Source organism: Mirounga angustirostris, unplaced genomic scaffold (genome assembly GCF_029215605.1).
Source record: "Mirounga angustirostris isolate CCGP_5_RB_7025 unplaced genomic scaffold, mMirAng1.0.hap1 SCAF_5, whole genome shotgun sequence".
NCBI classification, from domain to species: Eukaryota; Metazoa; Chordata; class Mammalia; order Carnivora; family Phocidae; genus Mirounga; species Mirounga angustirostris.
The window spans coordinates 71,635,847-71,660,159 of NW_026991713.1; the positions used below are offsets into that span (position 1 = coordinate 71,635,847).

Genomic DNA, 24,313 nt, shown 5'->3' on the forward strand with positions numbered 1-24,313 from the left:
GTGTTCAAAAGCAGATATACACCCAGCCAAATCCAAACCTCCGCAATACTGTCTTATTAATAATCTGTAAGTTTTTCAGTAATTTCTGGACTCTTTCAGAAAAGAGTTATTTTATGTTCTTGTTCTATTCTCTATACACTATCAAGTTATATCTTCTTGGTTTGGTTTTGTTTGTTTATGAGCAGTGTTTATTTGTTTTCCTTACCATCCATTCCATTTACATTTCTGGAGACTGCCTGAGAGGAAAAGACGCAGTCCCATATAGAGGAATAGGTATGCTGTCCTCCCTCCCTCTCTCCCTCGCCCCCTACTCTCTCTCTCCCCACTCCCTCTACTGCCAACAGATATTTACCGAGGGCCCACTGTCCCAAGTGCCAGGGATAGGAAGGTGAACAAGATGGCAAGTCCCTGCTACCGTGGCCCTTACATTCTAGTGACAGACAATGAACAAACTTTTTAAATGAAAACATAAAGAATACCAGGTAGTGAAAAGTGCTATAGGTGCCAGAGAGACGTAAGGTAGGCAGGGACATCCTCTCTGAGAGGAAACCTGAAAGAAATGAGAAGTGAGCCAAGAGGATATCTGGGGCTCAGACACTCCTAGTCAAGAGAAGAGCTTTAGTAAAGCCCCGGGTATATTTGAGATACCTCAGAGCAGCAAGTGGCTGAGCACAGTGACCAGAGAGTGAGATAGGGGAGGATTGGTAACAGGATAAAGACTTGATCCAACTTCCATGAAGAAAAACCACCATGGCCACTGCCATGTGAGGAGCGAGTTATATAGGGCAAAGGTGAAGGGGAGTGGGCCGGTTAGGCAAGGAGCCCTGACTACAGTTCAGCTGTGGGTAGGGAAAGAGATTGTGAGAAGTAGCTGCATTAAGATATGTTTTGATGGCAGAGCTGAATGTATTTGCTTAAGGATTAGGTATAGGAGGTGGGAGAAAGGACGGAATGAAGGACTACTCCAAGGTGAAATATGTACGTGAGGAGATGGGGCCAGTGGAGGAGGAGGAAATCCAGACTTTAATCTGGGAGGTCTTCAATTATCACAAAAGTCCTTGAAATGTTACGCATTAAGTATTAGTCACAGTTTACAGACTCTAACAAAAAGGGTTTCAGAGGTGTAAAATCACAGTTACTAAGTGTATGGAGCAGTGATTTCTCCCAGTCCCTTTGTCTCCAAAGACCATGGCCTTTCTACTCTCTTGTGCCTTCTGGGGCCAGCTGGCTGCAGGGTTGGGTGTGCCCCTGATAGTCAAATCATTCCAGTCCCCTTCAGAAATACAGACCAATCTTTCCTTATTAGAATTATCCATGAGAACTGACACTTTCCTTGACACTTTGAAACCTAACATTTTTTTAGGGGAAGGAGGACACTACATCCTGAGCTCTGGAGCAGGACTCCTGGGTCCAAACTCTCCTTTCACTATCTAGGAGGTTCTGTGTGGCCTTCCTACTCTTATTTTATGAAATTACAAAATCTGATCAGGGAAATGGTAGTTTTTCCCTCAAGTTGTTTGTGAAATGTCACTGGGACATAATGTTACTGGAAAGTGCTGTTCTCCAAGCCTGAGAGTAAGTTCAGGCTCCCTCTTGTCACATACTGAGTAGAAAACCACATGACCGAATTAATTACCTCAAGCCATCAGCCACATGTAGTGCAATCCTGTGCTGCAGGGTTCTGGTGAGACTTCCTTTGTCCTGCTGAAGCAAGCGGTCCAGCGAACCCTTGGAGGCCAACTCCATCACCAACATTCGAGGACGAATCCCAGCCGCCAGCAAAGATATTAAGCTGGGGTGGTGGAGGTGACAAAGGACCACCAGCTCCTGCAAAAGTAAAAAACATTTACACGTACTACAGCCCCAGTATCTCCTTCCTAAGTGTCTTGACACTTTGGGCATGGTTTTCTCTGGGAAACTGGATTACAGCAAATGTTCCATTTCTTCCTTGGTCTTTTTTGTATTTTCCACATATTCAGGAATAAATGGCTTTTTAAAAATGTATTTTGAACAAACATGTTAAGTTCTGTCTTTCCCTTTGCTCTGTGTCTTTCAGAAGATTTAATACAGGGACAGTCCACATGCTGTGGTTACACTACCAGGTCATGTCATTCTTATCTAGTGAATCCTAGTCAGCCACAGAGTCCTCCTCCGCCCAGGATTCTGAGCAGCCACTTCTAATCAACTGCAACTAGCAGGTGAGGTACAATGTGCCTATCATTAATGGTTTCATGACTAGACAAGTTTCCTGAGAGTGTCTAAGACCACAGGGATATAAGGTATCACTCCTCCTGAAAACTCTCTACTAACTTCCTGTTACTTTCGGATTAAAACCCCGTGTACTTACACAGCCTTCAGGGCCTGATCTGACCTGCCCCCAGCCCATCTCTCAAACCCTCTATGCTTAATGCAGCATTCTTCCACCACACTGGTGTCCATTCAGTTCTCTGCACGTGCCCAGCTCCTTCATTCCAGCCACAAGGCCTTGGCCCATGCTGATCCTTCTGCTCTGAATCCCTTCCCCTTCACAGGGCCAAAGGCTTCTCCTCATTCCGATCTTAGCTCCAATACTCTTACTCTCTCAGAGTGACCTGCCCTGAACCACCCTCACTAGAGCAATCCCCAGCTGCAACAATGTCTCCCCGAGGAGTCAGAGATACCATTTTAGCTTGAACAGAGAGGTCTCCATTCTGATGTAATCCTCTTCCTAGCCCACATCCTGTGAGACTTTACAATCTCCTTTACTGATACCGTGGTCTGTGAATGCCATACATACTTCACTCTGTATATTTCACTTTACCCTGAAACCCAAATTTAGTTAAAATTTATAGTTCATGTGATATTAAATTGATTCATGTTTTAAACTGTGATTTCTGCAGAAGCTCTGCCTCTTAACAATCAGCTTCAAAGGTGTGGAGTATCAGTGCCAACTGCCTTTGTCAGGACACGGGAGTGTGGAGAATTCTGCAAGCTGAAGAAGAAAGGCTGAATACCCTGAGCAGGGATTTTCCAAGAACAAAAGCTCCAGCCTGCAACCATATTTCCTTAGTGGATAAAAATCTTTTTTTCCTCTGTCTGATCAGCTCAGTTGGTTCAAACTGAGAAGCAGTCAAGTTAGGTCTGTTCGCTTTCAGAGTCCCAGGCAGAAAGAAGCCTAATTCAAATTTTCTATCCTCAAAAAGCGCTCACTGATTTCAAGGAGAAAGGAGCAGGAGACTCTAATAGATCAGCCCCAGTTCATGACCACTGGTAGAATGACCCTCAAAATGCTGCACCGGATACCTGAAGTGCTTTCCTTTTTTTTCTTTTTCTTTTCCTTTTTTTTTTTTTTTTTTAAGAACAAGCACGGGTACCTGGGTGGCTCAGTCCATTAAGCATCTGCCTTCAGCTCAGGTCATGATCCCAGAGTCCTGGAATCGAGCCCCACACTGAGCCCCATGTCAGTCTCCCTGCTCAGCAAGGAGTCTGCTTTTCTCGCTTCTTCTGACCCTCCCTCCTCCACTTGTGCTTTCTGCCTCCCTCTATCTCAGATATATAAATAAAATCCTTAAAAAACAACAACAACAACAAGCACATTACGCACTCTACTGCTACTATTTCTCCTATCATTTCCTTGGGTCACCGAGCTGCCTATACATTACTCAGTCCTGTATACATTCTTGGTGTTCTGATTTTCAACAGGGTTCCCTGAGCACACTGCATAAAATTTGAAACATATATTAAAGACTAATGATCAAGGCTGAAAAATCAATTTATACAATCAATTGCCTACAGATTGAAAGAGACTGTACCCAGATTTGCTTCATAGACTTGCTTCTATATATAAAATGTTTCTTAACTTATATCTAGAGCCACAGTGTAACTTCTGATAGTACTAATAAAATTACTGCAGGATATTTTACACAGACATGGAATTATTTTCATTATCCAGAATAACTAATATATTGTAATTGTGCCTTTTTTAAAAAAAAAAAGTTTACACAAGTCATTTAGTTTCAGATTTAGGCAGAAATTACTTTTCTTTTTTTCTTTTCTTTTTTAAATTTTTTTTTAAATAAGAATGAATAGATTCAAAAATACAGTTGAATTCTGGCATAAGATTACAGAATTCAAATTGGATTTTACCTTTGCTCTCACTCTGACTCACTCTCTCATTCCTACTTCGGGAAAGTCTCAGAAAATAGAATAAATCCCCACCAGTACTCAATATCAGAGATGGTACTAGAGTGACCACCGATAGCTTTCCATCAACATCCACTCACTTTTCTTTCTTCCTAAGGGTACCTTGATTTTTGCTGAGTTATCCAACCCTCACTCAGGCAGACTATGAATTTTAGGGGGTACTGACCCCAACTCCAGCCTCAGGAAAAGGTGCGACTATTCTAAGTAATACCATCCCCGCATTACCATAGAGATTGATTGAGTGACACAGGCCTAAGCCAATCAGTGCACAGCACCATCCTGAACATAAAGTGCTTATGGAGAAAAGAACATGTGATAGAAGTGAAACCAAGAGAAATTTTTAAATGAGCCACTGTGTATAGGATTTGAGCTCCTCTGAAATACAGGACCTCAAAAGAGGTACCCTCTTTCTTCTGTACTTGGGGTGTAACTGTGATGCTTGGGACAAGAATTCTCAGAACACTGTCTGTTCTTCATTTTTCAACAGGAGAAACAAAACAAACTTTTTTTTTCCTCCATGAGGAAAGGACAAAGGTGGGATTTCATAACTAAACTCAGGTAGACTTGGGGGAAATGTGGTCATTTTGCATTTTCACAAACACATGCAAAACCAGAGTTCCAGGAGATTACCAATGTCCGATGTAATGCAATAATACTATTGGATTTCTTACTTGTCTTAACAGTCTAAGTGATGTATGTTTATTGAAAATCTTCACAGCCACTTCTTCTCCTTCATAGGCTGCTCGATAAACAGATCCAAAACTGCCATCACCTTTTGAAAAGAAAGTACAAAGCACTTCAGTTAATCTGTCCAAGCAGAAAAGCTAGGTAAATTATATCGGTGGTAATTACATATGTGGTATATGTGAACAGAAATCTGACCCATTTGTTTCATTGAATCAATTCTCCTTTGATGCTTCCACTTCCTTCTTCTACTCTGTGAACTATGACGCACCTAAAGATTTTGTTCCAGCCTTCCCGTCTTCTGTCTACATTCTCCCCACTCAACTACCTGGCCGACTCCTTAACTTCATCTCTTTGTATATGTTGACCATTTCACATCTTCATCTACAGCCACAAGCCACCTTCTGAACTCTATCCTATATTTACAACTTTGCATTGGAGATCACTGGCATGCCCCTCCAAATCTCAACTATGCTCCATCGGAAGCCACCCTCATCATCTTGTCTCCAAACTAGTTTTTATTCTGCCTTATATATCTGATTTAAAAAAAACAACAACAACAAAAAAAACCTTTTTTCCCGGTCATTCTAGAGTCAAAACTGAAAAATCATCTTAGTTCTTTGCCCCTGCCTCCTTTCCATTTCCATTTCCACCGCACCCATTTGATGCCCTTGGTGCTTTCTGCCTAGACTGTGGAGGCCTCCTGAGTTCATCCCCTCCAATGCAGTCTACGTCTCCTACAAAACCAATCTCCCTATATTTACACTTTGATTGGTCACTCTCTTGTTCAAAAACAAATTATTCTACACTGTCTACTAAATAAGATCCCAAATCAAGGACAAATCCATATTGTAGCTCTGAATTCCCCTTGTGGTTCTCTTCCTGTCCTACTGCTCATTCTCTGGGCTCTAGCCCAGTGGTTCTCTCAGTTTGGGCTGCACAGGACATCCGAGGAGCTTTCTAAAAATACCAATGTCTGAGTCTACCCTCAAAGATTCTGACCTAATTAATCACAGGAGTTACTGGTCATTAGGATTTTTTTCTTTTAATTCCCCAGGTGATAATAATGAAAACCAGGGTTGAGAACAACTGTTCTGGAAAACTGGAATAGCCAAAATTTCCTGAACATGCTTTGTATCTTCAGGCTTCCATACCCTTGTTATGCGGTCATTTAAAGAGCTATGCTGCTCCATCATCTCAACTTCTTGGTGTTTATCAAGTCTGTAAAGCACAATTCAGATTGAGATACCAAAGCCTGAGAAATCGACCATCATCAGCTCCATGGACTGTTACTCTTCACTGACATACAATGTATCCTTATTTGTACAGTATTTATGGTTCTCATATAGTACTTTGAAATACAAGCACTTGATCAACATAAGTGAATGAACTCAGAAAAATCTACAGAGAAACAGAACAATGTTGAGATCTGTTATTTCTAAGTGGTGAAATTATGCATCTATGGGAAGCTTAGATATTTTGTATTTTTTAATATTTTTGGTTTTTTATTGTGTATTTTCATCTCTATGATATGTATATGTAAGCATATATTACTTTATGCTCAGAAACACTGTACATTAAGAATAAAAATAAGTATTCATTTGAGCATATGTCATATTTCTACTAGATTGTAGACATGCTAAAATTACTGTCTGTGTATTTTCAGCCTTGGTATCTTCCCATCCCTTCCCTCCAGTACTCAATAAATACCCAACTTCTAAAACCATTAGTTAATATTGATGGTATTGAGAGTTTTGGAGAGAAAGGAAGGCTATCGGATCAGTTAAGTATTTGAATCAAAGCAAGATTGGGCAAACAGGAGAGGAAAAAGAGAAAGAAAACAAGTGGAAGGGGAATGGAGAGAAAGGGCAAGATAGATGGACACTTAAGTAATAGATGCTCCTGTTTTGGTTCCCCTCAATCTGGACAGCTATCAACAACAAAGAAAAAACAAAACAAATAATACATTATATGTTAATAAAAAATTTAAAAAAAAACACACAAATAGGCAGAGAGAAGAAACACACTCTAAGGAGATATAAAATTTCAGGTGAGAGGAGTAGAGATTTCTAATTTTTTAAAGTCCTTCCCTATTTCAGAATCACTGCCATATTAAAATGGAGCATGGACTGTCATCTCAGATGGCTAACAGTAAAAATAAGGTTAAGGACTGTAATTGTGCATTTGTGACACCGAAGTATGAAAGAAACTTGAAGGCAAGGAAACCTTCCTAACCCCATCAGATCACACCACTGAAGTACCTTTCTATTGCGGCTCTCTGGAAAAATAGTCCCCTGAAGAGGAAATACACCTCACAAGTCCTCAAACAGACACACAAACCCCTACACCTGTGCATTTAAATTTTTTTCATAAAACAAGTCTATTAATATTTACAAGTCTATCAAGAAATGTCATCTAGTAACTGCTATCTTGGAAGGAAAGTGTTAACCGAAGGCCTGAAATTCACTCCCGCCTTACAAGGAGAATGGCAAGGAATGATCTCGATCACATTACCCTAGCATAAAAATACTGGGAAGTCTCTGATTATAAAATGTTTTTAGAAGGATATATCTCATTTGTTTAGATCAGTGATTCTCAACTAGGGTGATGTTGCTCCCCTACCCCTACTCTCTACCTTTTGCAATGTCTGGAGACATTTTTGATTGCCACACCTTGGGAGGGGGGCGGGGGGTAGAGGAGATACCACTGACATCTAGTGGGCAGAGGCCAAGGCTGCTACTAAACATGCTACAATGGGGGACAGCTCCCATAACAAAGAATCAATCAGTCTAAAACAGCAATAGCACAGAGTCTGAGAAACTCTGATCTAAATTGTAAATAAACATGGAATTTATGGGTTTATGGGACGTGAGACTGGAAAATGGGAGTACTTATATAAACACTTTCCTCTGTGTAATTAATGGAATACAGAACACAGGTGCTTTTGGAGGTGGTCAAAGGTAAAAACTTCCAGTTATAAGATAAATAATTACTAGGGGTGGAATGCACAGCATGATGACTACAGTTAACACTGCTATGTGATATATATTGAAAGTTGTTAAAAGAGTTAATCCTGTAATATCTTAACACCAATAAAAAAATATTTTTTCTTTTTCTTTTATTTTATATCTATATGGGATAATCAATTTTAACTAAATTCATTGTGGTTAATCATTTCATGATATATGTAGAGTCAAATCACTTGCTGTACCCCTTAAACTTGCACAGCGCTGTATGTCAATTATATCAATAAAACTTAAAAAAAAAAATCCCACAAGAAACTTCAAAGTTAATTCTGTGAACATTTCTACATACATTGCTCAGAAGGGGTCCATTAATATGAAATACATCTTAATGCACTACTAAGAGTTATTCTGGGGAGTTTTGTCTGAAGCTTGAGACCCCTTCAGAGAAAGACTACAGTATGACTGGTACTTACCTGTACCGTTGGAATCACAAGTCAAGTCTGGTATTGGTTAAGATCTAGGATTTGGCATTGACAATTCAGCATTTTGTGTTAATCCACTATTACTAATATATTCACTTCCAGAGTTCCAAAGCATTCAAATTCATTCTAAATTTCTCAATTGATGTGAAGAATAAAGGTACAAAGCAGTTTGCCTTTACATGTCATGTCCCAAATTTTGGACATTCTTTATTAATAATTTTAATGTACTGACAGACATATTTTAGGCATTCTTTCTCCGGAAATTTAATTAAAATTAAATATAGACAGACACAACAATGAATACTCCACAAAGTAAAGCCAGAACTGTCTTCAAATACTTTACATTAATTCAACCCAATGCTCTTCATGGTTCCCAATGACTCTCAAGAAGGTTCCCAATGACTCTCAGGACTTGAGTATGTCACCAACTTAATGCTTCTCAATTTTTCATCCCAAACTGCTTTTTATGACTATTTTTATGAGAATTCATCCTTGTCATCCTGAGGAACAAAACTGCTCCTCTGACTACCTCGAGGTGTTCTTCTTTTATTTATTCTGTCTTTTTGAGACTGAAAAATGACTGCATTACACAATTGAAAATCTTCTTATCCGCTTCCTCCATTTCCAGCACTTAAAGCAAATGCAAGGACATATTTCACAAATATGTGTGCTTCCACAGCAGCCCATCCTGATCTTGAACCTAGTTCATAAGAATGTGTGCAAAGCAAACTCCATGTCTGTAACATATTACTTTCAAATAGATCATTCCGGAAAAAAAAAAAAAAACATTATAACAAATATATGAAGACACTACAAACTATGACAATATATTTGAATATTTTCTAGGTTATAAGGAAAAATTACATCCTAATTTTTATTCTCAAACCAACAAAAATAGTTACCTAAGAGAAACTCTGGAGCTTGTTCAAATTCCAATTCATCATTATTCAACATAATATTTCTAGGCAGGTCAGCCAAAATTAAGTCAGGAGCAATTTGAGATATTGGAATGGTGAGCCTTGGTTGATCTGGATTTATCAGAAGGTCTCCTGAGAAGTACATAAAACATTTTTTTTAAACAAATTTTTACGGATGTACATAAAATTGCACAAAAAATCACATTTCCTATTATTTCTAATCACTCTTTTAGGTTTTCTTACCAATCTTATTTTTCTCTAGAAAATCTGAGACAGTTTTAGAGGTTCGATTAATACCTATCTACTTGGAAAGTTAAAAACTTATTCCTAGGTTCACTCATTACAAACTACATTCAGAACTGCCTTAGACCTATCTGACATCTGTAGAGAATAGATTATTTCTATTCAGAGAAATACTCTACTTTTACCACATTTGTGAGGGCACTTATTGCATGGTTAACAAGTTGCTAAGTTTTTCTATGTATCATCCTATTTTATTTTTTATGCAAGTATAATTAACATACAGTGTTATATTAGTTTCATGTGTACAATATAATGATTCAACACTTCTTTACATTTCTCAGTGCTCATCATGATAAGCCTACTCTTAATCCCCTTCACTTATTTCATGCATCTCCCAACCCACCTCCCTTCTGGGAGTCTGGGTTTTTCATGCCTCTTTTTTTTCCCTTTGTTTGTTTGTTCTGTTTTTTAAGTTCTACAAAGAGTGAAATCATATGGTATTTGTCTTTGTTTGTCTGACTTATTGCATTTAGCATTATACCTTCTAGATCCATTCATGTTGTAGCAAATGGCAAGATTTCATTCTTTTTAGTGGCTGAGTAATATTCCACTGTGTGTATGAGTACTCACACACACATATATACATATACCCCACATCTTCTTTATTCAATCATCTATCAATGGACATTTGGGTTGCTCAACATCACTAATCATCAGGGAAATGTAAATCAAAACCACAATGAGATATCACCTTATACCAGTCACAATGACTACAATCAAAAACAAGAAACAAGTGTTGGCAGGGATGTGAAATAAAAAGAACCCTCATGTGCTGATGGTGGGAATGCAAACTGGTGCAGCTACTGTGGAAAACAGTGTGAATTATCCTTGAAAAATTAAAAATTATTCCACTACTGAGTATTTACCCAAAGAAAATGAAAACACTAATTCAAGAAGATAATGTACCCCTATGTTTACTGCAGCATTATTTACAATAGCCAAATTCCGGAAGCATGAATCATCTATTTTCATCCTCATAACAATTCTATGAGGTAGGTTTTAGTATTCCTATTTCGCAGATGAGGTTATGTTGCTCAGTAAGCCAGTATTCAAACTCTCAAACCCAAAATGTTCTGAATCTAGAACACAAAGGTCTTATTGGTAACAGATACAATCCATCTTTCTCAGCTGTCACTCTAACTGAATGTAGTATCCTCTAACTCATCCCTTATGGATAAGAATAATTTTTACATTTATTACAAAACTCCACAAATATTGAAAGTATCACTTAAAAACATCTGAAAGTTATATCAACACTACCTTCTTCTGCTTTCTTCGTCAAATCATCAAGTAAGATTTTTTGATGCTCTTCACCATCACTAAAACTATATAATGCCCATTTCTTCAACAGAGTTTCTCCTTCACCACAGATATCAATCTCCAGTAATCCAGGAAACCATTCTTCCATAAGAGAATCAATGTGGTCCACAACTTGGCCCAGAAGAATACAGCCTACGTAATCCAAAGGAGAGCTCATCAACACCCTATCTGAACCATATTCTGTTTCAAAGCTGGAAATTACAGAGTTTTTTTTAAAAAAAGTTTAAATTTCTTTAGTGGTACATTTCAAAGTTTGAATTAATTTTCTTACCTTTTCTACAAGAAGGAACTGTAATTTTTAAGAAACTCTCTGGGTGATTGTCTAAGACTTCAGATCCTACCAGACAATAAGCCTCAGGAGACCAATTCAAGTAGATGCCTTGTCGCCAATACATTCTGTTTGGGCGAAGTGCTCGTTCTGAAAGAAGTTTAAATGGACCCAAATATGTCCATTAATTATGAGCTATTCCATAAATTAAAGAAGCAGAAAAATCACTGCACATGCCACAAGTAACTAATAGAGAGATATTTGTTTTGATACACAGTATTGGAATTGTTAATGATACAAGTCCTCATCCATATCTATTATACATGAAATTAAGTATTTTAGCCTTAATTTTGCAAGCAAATAAACAAAATGCCCAGTAGGTAACCCAAGAGAGAGTTCAAGTTCACAATGTTAAATAGTTTAATATATTTAAGAGATAAAGAATCATAAATAAGTTCTCATAACTTTAATTTTTTTTTTCTTAAGAGAGAGAGAGCACGCACAAGTGGGGGCTGGGGAGGGGCAAAGAAAGAGGGAGAGAGAGAATCTTAAGCAGGCTTGATCTCATGACCCTGAGATCACGACCTGAGCTGATACCAAGTCAGATACTTAACCGACTGAGCCACCCAAGCACGCCAAGTTCTCATAACTTTTAAAACTCTTAAAAGGAGGTTGGTTGTCACACTCAAATCAAAACTTCCTGAATGTTTCGTTTTAATGCAATGTAACTACCTATATATTTATTAATTGCAAGCAAGATAAGGTTTATTTCAGAATACAGTAGCACCTGCATAAAGCTATTTTTAACCCCCCCCAAAATGATATTTTCCCTTTGGAGCACTAAGGTCTCCCTTTCTCCTGGAAGAAAGAGCTAGCATTATAAACACCCATTTTTATTCATTTTTATAAATCCCTCAGGAATTGTGCAGCAGAAGAGAGCTATTTAAGTCTCTACACTGAATGGTCTGAAGGGTCACAACCTGGTTACCTTTGTTAAGTAAAACTCCCTGGCTTTGCAGTGATAGTCACTTCTAGTTTTTCTTTGTTCATTTGTGTGTGTGTGTGTGTGTGTGTGTGTTTATACACCAATGACTCCTCATAATCTTACCGTCTAAAATTGTTGCTTCTAGTCTACTTTGGCCTGGAAAGCAAGATATTCATACTTATTCTAAGGGTGTCTAAAATAAAAACAAAAAGGTTTTGAGTGAGGACTTGAGAAATCTCCTTTTTGACAAACTGCATGAACTTATGTGAGCCTATATGTCTTTCTGTGGCTACTCTGAAGTATTATGAACTTATTTTCTGATTTTCAGTGGCCTTACAAATAAGTAAACTCTGTGAAAAATGACATGACAATTTTAATACACTTTCCCCCTAACTTCTCAAATATTAAGTCTTCATTAAATACATACCTCTTCCTGAAAGCATGTAAGGTGAAATTTCAAGTAATCGATTAATTAACCTAGACCAAAATCCCATTGGAAAGTAAGGCATTTCGTATAGTCGAATGATAATTTCAGAGTTCTCACAATGGGGAAGTTCTATCACAGGCCTGTGGTCAGACAAACTAAAGAGAAAAGGACATCAGCATTATATAGCTTCATAAAACACCCAACCATGTTAACCAAAATGCTTTCCTCCTTAAAATCAATGAGTTGAAGATAAATATTCTAGGCAATTGCACTTTTTGATAATGTTCTTTTGAGACATGCCCTTCCTTCTTCAAAAATTCAGTGGCCGATTAATCAATTCAAATGCATGCTCAGATGCATGACATTTTTTCAGCAATCCTATTTACACTAATAAATAAATTATTACAATTAGTTATGCGTAGACAAGTTTTAAGGGATTATATAAAACTTGAAAAAATGCATGTCCCAGAAAAAGTGTATATGTATTTTTGGAATTGGATAGCATCTACCAATCAATGCAATTTTCACTTTTTAATGTCGTACACCTTATAGCATTTCCCAGCAGTAAGAAAATATAAAGCAACAAGAAAAATTCCTATAATACAGGATTAGAATGTAGGCCTTCATTGTATTGCCACTTTCCTCACAAAATACACTGCCATAATTCTTCTGATGAAAACTCACTATCTCCCCAGAACTTGTCGAATATAACTCTCTCAATGCCATGTAAGGATACACATGAACACACACACACACACACACACACACAAATCACTATTTACCTTTCTTAAGTAATTTAAGCAGTGGTTAACGGAATAGTAATTATATACACAAAACAAGTATTTACTATAACTTTAAAATGTCAAATATAGTGTTTTCATTAAAAGTAAATGCTACATTTCAATAGAAATTGTGCACAAGAATCAAAACAAATTAATACTTTTATAATAAACCAAAGTTATTTTGACAAAACATATAATAGATGGTGAATTTCCACAGGGTAATTGAATTTTTAAGTTTAGGTTTACCTGCTTGGAACCAGCAAATATTCTTCTCCTATTGGCAAGGCAATCTGGAATTTTTCTAGGAGTTTAAAGTACTGTGACATGTAGTTCTTTGGAAATCTCTTCTTCTTTGAAAGAAATTTTTCCACATCTCTACGTGAAATGATTCCTTTAGGATGTTTTGGATAGCCTTCTACTTTCACTGTCAAAATCTGAAAGATTTAACCTTGTTAAAAATCACTAGAATTTATTTTCTGAAGTTTTTCTTTTAAGATTTATTTATTTATTTTAGAGAGAGAGAGAGTGTGCATGAGCAGGGGGAGGGGCAGAGGGAGAGAGAGAGGGGGAAAACAGACTCCCCGCTGAGTGCAAAGCCCAGTGTGGGGCTCAGGGCTTGGGGCTCTATTCCAGGACCCTGAGATCATAACCTGAGCTGAAACCAAAAGTCAGACGCTTAACCGACTGAGCCACCCAGGTGCCCCTATTTTCTGAAAGGTTTTGAATTTAAGGCATTTCATGTCTTTGCTCGGTGAAAATGATCAGAACAATTTTAATGTTTTCAAGTATAACACAGGACCTAAGTTCTCTACTAGCAGCTATGTAACCTGGAAGCCCAGTGGGGCAATCACTCCTCCACAAAAGATTTATTAAATTAAGGGAGTGAATTCAAATCCAAAATTAAAGAGATCCTCTGAAATCAATGAATCTTTTTTTATTTCTAATTTTTTTTATTTTATTATGTTATGTTAGTCACCATACATTACATCATTAGTTTTTGATGTAGTGTAGTTTTAGATGATTCATTGTTTGCGTATAACACCCAGTGCTCCGTTCAATACGTGCCCTATTTAATACCCATCACCAGGCTAACCCATCCCCCCACCCTATTTCTAATTTTAACACATTTTCATTTTGACATAATTTCCCTTTTTGACCCAATTATTAGTACGATGAACAAAGTTTTTCCAAATGATAAACCTTTCTTTACCACTTACGAAACATGACTTACTACTTTTTTTTTTTAAAACCTTGGTTGAGTATCTCAGTTGCTGAGTTACCTTCTTTTTTTTTTTTTTTTAATTTTATTGTTATGTTAGTCACTATACAATACATCATTGGCTTTTGATGTGGTGATCCACAATCCATTGTTTTCGTATAACACTCAGTGCTCCATGCAGTTCGTGCCCTCCTTAATACCCATCACCAGGCTAACCCATCCCCCCACCTCCCTCCCCTCTAAAACCCTGTTTGTTTCTCAGAGTCCATAGTCTCTCATGGTTCATCTCTTCCTCCAATTCCTCCCCCCCCCCATTTTTCCCTTCCTTCTCCTAATGTCCTCCATGCTATTCCTTATATTCCATATAAGGAAATCAATGAATCTTAAGCCTTCCCCAGCTCCAGTTAACAGATCTATCCAACACCCCCATCCTTATTATAGTCTCATCAACAATATATTCACAGGGAAATTATCTTCCAGGTTTGCCATAGACATGTTACTTTACATTTAGAGAATAGAAAATGGTTTCTATCAATGGGAAGGGAGGCAGTATAGTACAGTTTAGTGATTCCTTTGTAACTATAGAATTTTGGAGTCTGGATCAGTAGGTCTGGGATGAAGCTTGAGAATCTGCTTGTTTAACAAGAAACTCAGATGATACTACTGTAAAGACCATAGTTTCAGCTTTGACCATCATCACAGCAGTTAAGTTTTGACCTTTCAGCTTTGACCATCATCATAGCAGTTAAAAGTATAAATTCAGAAGAATCCAGGTTCAAATCCAGGCTCTAGTACTAGCTGTATTATCTTGAGAAAGGTATATAATTTCCTTAAGCCACAGCTTCAATCAGATAATAAAAGTGACTATCCCTTAGACTGCCATGACACTGAAATAAGATAACATACATAAGGCATGCAAGGTGCATATGACAATTTTTAGCATATAGTAAGCCCTCATATGTTAGCCATTACTGGCCACATATTCCTATTCATTTTACTTAGCCAAATTAATTTTTGCAAAGGCTTGTGCTTAATTTCTTTAGTAGATCTTTAACATGTAAGGGATAGTTCCATAGGACTATATATTATGTACATTATCATGTTGCTGGGTGAAATATTGGATTGTAAAATCCTTAGACCCAAGGACCTGTCTCCCTCATCTCTTTATCTCTATTTGGTACATACAGTGTTTATTGAATCAATGAAAGCATGATTGGCTGAACATAATGTATAATGACAACGTATAAATATGTCAGCAAATAATAAAAACTGCAGTTTGGGACTTCTCCCATATTGTGCACGTTATAGCCCAGACTGCTCTTACAATTTAGGTGGTAAGGAAAACTGTTTGCTGTTCTGGCATTTTTAAAGTTGCTAAGACCTTGTCTGACAACTCACTCTCTATCCCCACCATACTTTTTTCTTTATAGCACTCTATCACCTGACATTTTAAGTGTTAATTGTTTATTTCCTCCCATTTGAATGTCAGGTTCATGAATGCAGGAACCTTGTTTTATCTATGCTTACAGCCCCCACCAGAACAGTATCTCGAACACTGTAGGTGTCAGATCAATATTGTTGGATGAGTGAATTAGGGGAAAAAAGACGTTTGGAGCATTTTATCCTGGGGTTAGGTTTATAGGCACCGGAGTCAAACTACTTAGTTTGAAATCTTAACTGTACTTGTTCCTAAATATGTAGCTTTGGATAAATTATTTAACTTCTCTGTCCATCAATTTCTTCATCTTCACGATGGGGACTAATATAATACCATTTAAAAGAACTGCTCTGAGAAGTACATGAGAAAATGTTTGGATAATGCACAAGTAGCCCTTGTATGTTAGGCATTTTTGTATACTTAGAATTCTAATTTATTTTATTTAGACACATTGACTTTATTTTTTATTTTTTTAAAGTTTACTTATTTAAGTAATGTCTATACCCAACATGGGGCTTGAACCCACAACCTCGAGGATCAAGAGCTGCACACTCTTCTGACTGAGCCAGCCATGCATCCCTAGGCACACTGATTTTATTTTATTTTTTTTAAAGATTTTATTTATTCATTTGAGACACAGAGATACACAGAGAGAGAGAGAGAGCATGAGCAGTGGGAGAGGCAGAGGGAGAGGAAGAAGCAGACTCCCCGCTGAGTCAGGAGCCCAATGTGGGGCTCGATCCCAGGACCCTGGGATCATGACCTGAGCTGAAGGCAGACGCTTAACCATCTGAGCCACCCAGGTGCCCCGGCACACTGATTTTAAAACAGAGGGTTGTGCTGGATTTTTTTTAGTAGATCTATGGTGTGCTACCACTATTGGTAGTAGATAGTTTCCAAAGATGGACACATGAATTTCTTCTCTCCCTACACATGCATGGTATTCAATCTTTCAAGAAATGAAATCCATTCATTTTTCCTCCTCTTGAATCTGGATGGGTCTTATGGTTATTCTAGTCATGAGAATGTGGCAGAACTGACACTTTATAAGTTCTGGGCTTACCCTTTGAAAGGACTGGTCATAAGAGAGGCTACATGGAAGAGTACCAACACACCAAAAATGTGAATGTAGTTTTCTTGGGCTTTCCAGCCTGGCTCAATGAAGGAAGCCAAGTGAATGACCCTTGCCAATGCCATGTGGAGCATAACCACTCAGCTGAGCACAGTCAACCCAAAGAACTGTGAGAAACAATAAAATATTGATGTTTTACTCCAACTTTACTTGTTTTCTCCAAGTTTTGGGGTATCTTGTTACATAGCAATAAAAAACTAAAACATTATCTTAATTTTATCACCTTTAAAAGAACTCTTAATATTCCTTCAGCCTAGTAACTTATAATGCTAATTTGTGCCCTCATGCAAAGACAGAAAATTTTCCAAATTCCTCACCCAAGTTTTTAATCAAGATTAAATTTCCATGCAAGCTTGTTAATGTTCCACCTGATTAATTCAATAAGTGCCTTTCATCTCTCTTTTATCATATGGTTAAATGAGTTTTGTAAACTTCTCTGTGCAGCAATGGAAACTTCTTTAATAAGTTTAGTCTAAGGCACAGAGAAGTTGGGTAGGTTCATTAGAGCTTCTGCACCATGAAACTTTCTGCCTTTGCCTTGGTGATTCATGGAGGTGAATACCCTTATTTTTTTGCTGATGGGTGTCAGACAAGTCATTCTTGTTTTCACTTGATTATAGTTTTCATTCTCTTTAAGTCTTGGTGAAAATGACATAATTTAATATATCAGCATAAAAAATATGGTATTTGTTAAATTAATAAGAAATTTAAATTATTATTCCACTGACTCTTTAGATCTATCTTTCAATATAACTTTGAACTATGCAAGTTCTTGACTTAATTTTCACTTAAATTATCATGTTTATAGTATAACCATGCTAATAAGAACTTTCATGGAGTTTCAACTTAATTACCCCATGAATCCTCAGGGATTTTACCGCGGTTATGGTGGAAGGTTGTTTTTTTTTTAAAGATGGTGATTCTGATGCAAACCACTTCTTTATTCTACTGAATAAGATACGCCCCCCCCCCATATTATCCACATCTGTGCAACTTTAAATATTCCCAATTTACATGGAAGCACCTCATTTTTTTAGTGTAACTTTAGCCTTTTCTTGACTATATAGAGTTTAGTTATTTTCTGATATAGTGTGCCATCTAGGACAACAAAATATTCAGGGTATATTTAAAACTCCCTTTGCTGTACAGAACACACCCACCTACACATATTTTTTATTTAGCTCTGTACCTGGCATACTTTCCAAAACTACATGGATGCATCACTACAATTTTGAAGATTTTTTAAATTTCCTAAAATAATATCTTTAATTACCAAATAGGTCAAACATTAAATTAGCTAACATTTACTTCTCACTTATATTAAGTTAGGGAAGCAATGTAGAAAATAATATTGTTATTATCCTTATTCTACAAGTGAAGAAACAAAAGCTTAAAACATTAAGAAATGTCACAAAGTTAGGAAAGATATAGAAGAAATTTGAACACAGGTCATCCTGACTCCAGAGCTTGTGCTCTTGACCACTCTACCAGCTTCATTCCCATTTAGCAGATGAGTGGACTCACACTTTCTATGGCATATTTGCAAAAGGAGGAAAATCTACCTTAAAAATATCTACCAAAATAGTTATTACCGTCATGTTACAATAGCCAATTGCAGTAATGTTTCAGTATGCTCTCAAGGTCCATGATATAGGATTTAGCCCAAAATGAGTTCCCTCTCCAAAATATCTTCCTTTTTTCCCTTAGATAAAATTTAGGAACTATCATTCAAAATTATCTGAGGGAATTTAATTACTATTGTGGTTTAATTAGAAGAGGTGATTCTAATGTAAAAAGGTAGAATTATTTTAGGAATTCAGGCATTCACATTCCAAACTGTAAATTATGCTCACAAACAAGATAGTTGCCCTTGAGTACATGTGCTAGAGACAGCCTCCCGAGCTCACTTCAGTTCATGATTATGCTAGATGCAGTTGTTCTCAACAAGGGTGATTTTGCACCACCACCAATATTTGGCAACGTCCAGACACATCTGGGGCAATACTACTTGCATCTAGATGGTAGAGACAAAAATGCTGCTAATCATCCTATAATGTACAACAAATAATTATCTGGCCCAAAATGTCAAAAGTACTGACATTAAAAAACACTAAGCTAGTATATTCTGCTTGAATGGTTTTCTATGGCAAACCTATAGAGATGGGTTATAACTAAGATAAACTCTTGGTAATTGATTATCATTGGCAGAAGAAAAATTTTTCCATATGAAATACAAATGGAGAAAGGACAGCCATAACCATCACCATCCAGTTTTCAAAACTGTAAGCATTTAGAGCTTATATTCCACTCAAGAGGCAAAACTCCCCTCCATGTTACCTAGCTAAAGGTTTTATGCTCATCAACCCAATTTTTTTTTAAAGATTTTATTTATTTATTTGACAGAGAGAGCGAGAGAGCACAAGCAGGGGGAACAGTAGAGGAAGAGGGAGAAGCAGGCTCCATGCCAAGCAGGGAGCCCGATGCAGGGCCCGATCCCAGGACCCTGAGATCATGACCTGAGCCGAAGGCAGACACTTAACCATCTGAGCCACCCAGGCGCCCTTCATCAACCCACTTTTTTTAGGTATATTTGCCCCCAAGGATTTTCACAGAGCTTCCATTCAACTGACTCTATCAATAACCAAACCAAAGTGTCACCGGGATCTAGAAAAGCACTGTGGAATAGAGTGGTAAACAACTGTTTGTAAGTTGGAAACAAAGACACTGAAGTGAATTCTCAGACATCTTCCCTTCTTCCATGAAGCTCTACTTAATGCAGTCTTCTACATGAATTGTTCTACAGTATTCTACATGTGCAGGATCTTCTACCTTAACTGAACACAAAATCTATAATGCTCAATGCTCTTCAATCATTGTGCTTCTCTTCAATCATTACCCCCTGCTACAAAAGTATCAGACACCAACCTGTGCCATGACTTTACAAAGCCACTTGGGTTCCACAAAATATAAGTCACTTAACTGCAGTGCTGGGTCTTGAAAATGAAGAAGGACCCCTGTAGTAAAAATCAAACAGTGAAACATGGAATCTACAATATACAAATAGCAAGGGGCTTTAGAGAGTCTCTAGTCCAACCTCCTTATTTTACAAATGAGGAAATCTCAGCGCAGTTAGTGGAAGAGCTGAAACTAGAACCTGGGCATCCCAGTTTCTGAGCTCTAAGTCCAAATATTATAAAGTATTTTTTAACTAGATAAAATGATCATGTAGAACCATATTTGAGACAGTGACATGCACTGTCTTGCATATATTTATAAATAATAAAAAATTCACAATTTTCTTTATTATGTTCAGTTAGCCACTGTATAGTACATCATTAGTTTTTGATGTAGTGTTTAACAATTCATTAGTTGCATTTAACACCCGGTGCTCATCACAACACACGCCCTCCTTAATACCCATCACCCGGTTACCCTATCCACCCCCCACACCTTCTGTAACCCACAGTTTGTTTCCCAGAGTCCAGAGTCTCTCATGGTTTGTCTCCCTCTCTGATTTCTTCCCATTCAGTTTTCCCTCCCTTCCCCTGTGGTCCTCCACGCTATTCCTTATATTCCACATGTGAGTAAAACCATATGATAATTGTCTTTAGTTTTCTAAATATATTCTACAAAGATACTTTATTTTCAAATATAGGTAAGAAACACAGAACATTGCACAAAGCTACTGGTTTAAAAATAATGGAAGAAAAGGAAAAGATTATAATCCATGTGAAGATTTATTTTTCACACAACAGAATCTAGGGATTAAAGGCAGCTTCTTGGCCACTTACTCTAGTACTACAAATCAACTCACACATTTCTAGCAAGGTCATACTGATCAAGTACCCAAATAGCACAGAAGCTGGTGTGAGTGTTTTCATCTGTGAGATCTCACTATGACTTGCGATGCAACAGGCAAGATCTGCCATTCAAAAGGTGCATTATCTCAGGTAACCACTGATTCTCTAAGTGCCCAGTTAGACCAACCCAAGAATAATTCCCCTTTATAGTATACAAATAACTCCACACACACTAAATTCAACTGATACTATGGAAGGATATGGCTTGTGCTCAGGGTCCCAAAGCTCCTGAATAGTTAAGTCAATTTTTAGAACCCACATGTTTTAACTCCTACTCGGATACCCTTCCCACTACTGCCCTTAGATGGCTTCTAAATGTTTTTTTATATAATATGGCATATGAAAATTCAAAATTATTGCACATGATGACCTTTCAAAAGGAAAAAGTCAATGGTCAAAGAATTTTATGGATATTCTGTTAAGTTTTGTATGTAAATTCTATACAAGGTTCAGATACATTTTTATAAATGATTACAGTGGGGCTTTGAAAAAAATATGTAACAAACACACAAACCTGATTCATTTAGGAAGTGAACTGCATGAGGAAGCTCATTTTCATCCAACTGCAGCTGATTTTCTTTTACGAGTTGTAATAATCGTTTCCGGTCGATTACAGGAAATTCAATTGGCACATTTTTACGCTCTGATAAAATGATTTTCTCAAGTTCTACATAGCAGTCTGGAATCAGCTGCCCAACAACAGGCTGATCTCGAATCTGTGTAATTACAAATGACAAGCTGTAAAAATCCATTTTACTCCTATGTTTGTCAGGTGGTTGGTAAATGCAGTGCTAATAGCTGTTAAGAAAGTGATATATTATTCAGAAATATATTTTTTAATAAAATCAAAATGTGATGTAAAACTATTTAAATTGTGAAGAATAAAGTGATATTAAAATAAGAAAAATATAAACACAGAAGCCAATTTACAAAGAACTATCAAACAAAATAATATGGAAATATTCATCTAACCATTCAGAAAACCCATGACATAACCCAGGATAAATCACTAACCATAAATAAAGGATTTACTATTTTCTAAGACATTAGACATATATGCAATAGATATGCTAGCATTAGAAGTGAGTAAGAAGTATTACAAAAGCTTTGGGGTCTTATTGATTAGATTAAATATCCATGCCATAAGGTAAAACATTAAATTTTGTGCTTGTTATTTGCAAAATGTTGCATTAATGGAATATACATATCAACAGAGATAGACATGAAGTCTCCTCACCCAACCTATGCTTTTTCATGGAACTTCAAACTTGGCAAAATAAAAACTCATCTAAACAAGTGATTTTGACATGAGAGGATGATTTTTTTTGGTCTGTTACACTTATAATCTAATCATTGTCTACTAACTGAAATACATAAAAATTTTTAAAGAATGGCTTTAAGATGATAATTTCTATAATAAAAAATCTTTCCCAAACCTCCACCCCCCCCAGGAAAATCTAATTTTAAATAGAAATGCAACTGCTAACACAGTAACTAAAATGCCTCTGAGGGGCACCTGGGTGGCTCAGTTGGTTAAGCGACTGCTTTCGGCTCAGGTCATGATGCCGAGTCCCACATTGGGCTCCCTGCTCAGCAGGGAGTCTGCTTCTCCACATGACCCTACCCCCTCTTGGGCTCTCTCTCTCTCTCACTCTCTCAAATAAATAAATAAAATCTTAAATAAATAAATAAATAAATAAATAAATAAAATGCCTCTGAAAACCACCAGATGGCAAACTCTCCCCATTGCTCAACCCATGTATATATTCTTGTATTCTTTTTACCTGATAATTTCTACTTAAATTCTTAAACTTATTATAAATGGAAATTCGGTTTTATTACACATACACATGCAAATTTAAGGTGCTCTTTTTTTTACTCGTAACTGGAACTTTTTAAGAAGCTTTATTTATAGCAGCCATACTACTACTTACATATTCACCTCCAGTCATTCGAAAAATTGTTTTCATATATCCAATGCCCCAGCAAATTAAATGTAATTCCACTAATCTCTACTTTTCATATTCCCTCTCTTCATCATTTGAAAATTAAGACAAAATAGAACTTCATATTGAAGGTTGTGTTTTAACCCAAGAAAGAAAACCTACATAGAGAAGTAAACAAGGGTTCTCACAGAAAACAAACTACATAGCAAAGGGATGAATTTCATAGGGCTGAGTTTCAGGCCCAGCAGAGCATCCTGCTCTGCTAATGGGCTGGACAAGATTGAAAGGGATAATGTTGTCACTGAATTCCATTTTGTCCTACTTCTCCTTTTAGCTTGATTTAGGGTCGCCAAGAGCCAAAAAAGAAAAAAAAAATATCCTAGAGTCTGGAGAGATACATGTTAATAAGGGTGAGACAAGGAAAGATTAGAGAAGAGCCAAGATAGGAGGAGAAAATGGAAAACAAATGACAAGGCAAAAAAAATTATTTCTAATAGCTTTAAAAAGCTGCTATCTGAATACACGTTAAAACATCTCAGGGAGGAAAGAATATACAGTTCTGGCAGGTTCACTGGTTCTGAAAGATAAGGAAAGAGCCAGTATTCTGCAAAGCAATCAGATTTTCAAACTAAAATGCCAGAATGATGCAACCATTAGCAATATACATCTTTCTTCAAATAATGCAGCCATTTCTCAAAGCATTTGTTTTCCCTCCTTGTGTCGGCTTCAGAATTCATTTACAAGTGCAGGAAGAAAACTGGTCTTATTGACTGATAGTGATAACTTGCTATCATGCTAAAGTACTAGTAGTCCAGTCAGATGAACCAACCAGCTCATCCATACTTCAACTAAACTATCCATACTTTATCTACTTGTTTCCACTAAATTCAGCCTTTTTCAAAACAAACTATTCTCCAAGAAGTCTCTTAAAAATATGATACATGCGCCAACATATATGATAAAAATAGCTATTAAAATGTTATAAGGAACAATAAAGTTCTGGAAGTACAGGTATAGTCTCAGAAGAAAACTGCCTGGATAAAGAGAATATTTAATTGGATGCATGAATTTTGTGTATTTGTTTCTTCAAAGTCGCATTACTCTAATCATATGTCCAACAGGAGAGCAGGAAAATTTGCAAATAAATACTATGTCATTCTTCTTACATAAGATGCCATTACTGACCCACCATTGGTAAAACCTTTTAGAGACTATGATAAATGTGTTGAAAGATACAAACATGCAAATTCTCTCCCTGGGCACCACAAAGACCAACACATTTATAAATGGCTCATTAGGTCTTAGATAGGAGCATAATCTGTGCAAATGGAACAGAACTAAGCTAACTGGCCAACACATTATAACCAGGGTGACTGTGTAATTTATCATCCAAATTGGAATG

General features: G+C 37.0%; 1 protein-coding gene across 5 annotated transcripts in view; it reads right to left on the minus strand.

Moving 5' to 3' along the window:
- LRRK2 (leucine rich repeat kinase 2) overlaps positions 1–24,313 on the minus strand; it is a 141,924-nt gene that overhangs the window by 34,703 nt on the left and 82,908 nt on the right. For all 5 annotated transcript variants that reach the window (XM_064591391.1, XM_064591393.1, XM_064591389.1 and 2 more), the window contains 9 exons: positions 21,480–21,681; positions 20,031–20,119; positions 13,563–13,750; positions 12,535–12,689; positions 11,126–11,272; positions 10,795–10,986; positions 9,217–9,363; positions 4,854–4,954; positions 1,637–1,827 (listed from right to left, as the gene is read on the minus strand). In XM_064591391.1, the coding sequence (XP_064447461.1) occupies positions 1,637–1,827; positions 4,854–4,954; positions 9,217–9,363; positions 10,795–10,986; positions 11,126–11,272; positions 12,535–12,689; positions 13,563–13,750; positions 20,031–20,119; positions 21,480–21,681 (1,412 nt within the window). The remainder of the gene's footprint in view (positions 1–1,636; positions 1,828–4,853; positions 4,955–9,216; positions 9,364–10,794; positions 10,987–11,125; positions 11,273–12,534; positions 12,690–13,562; positions 13,751–20,030; positions 20,120–21,479; positions 21,682–24,313) is intronic.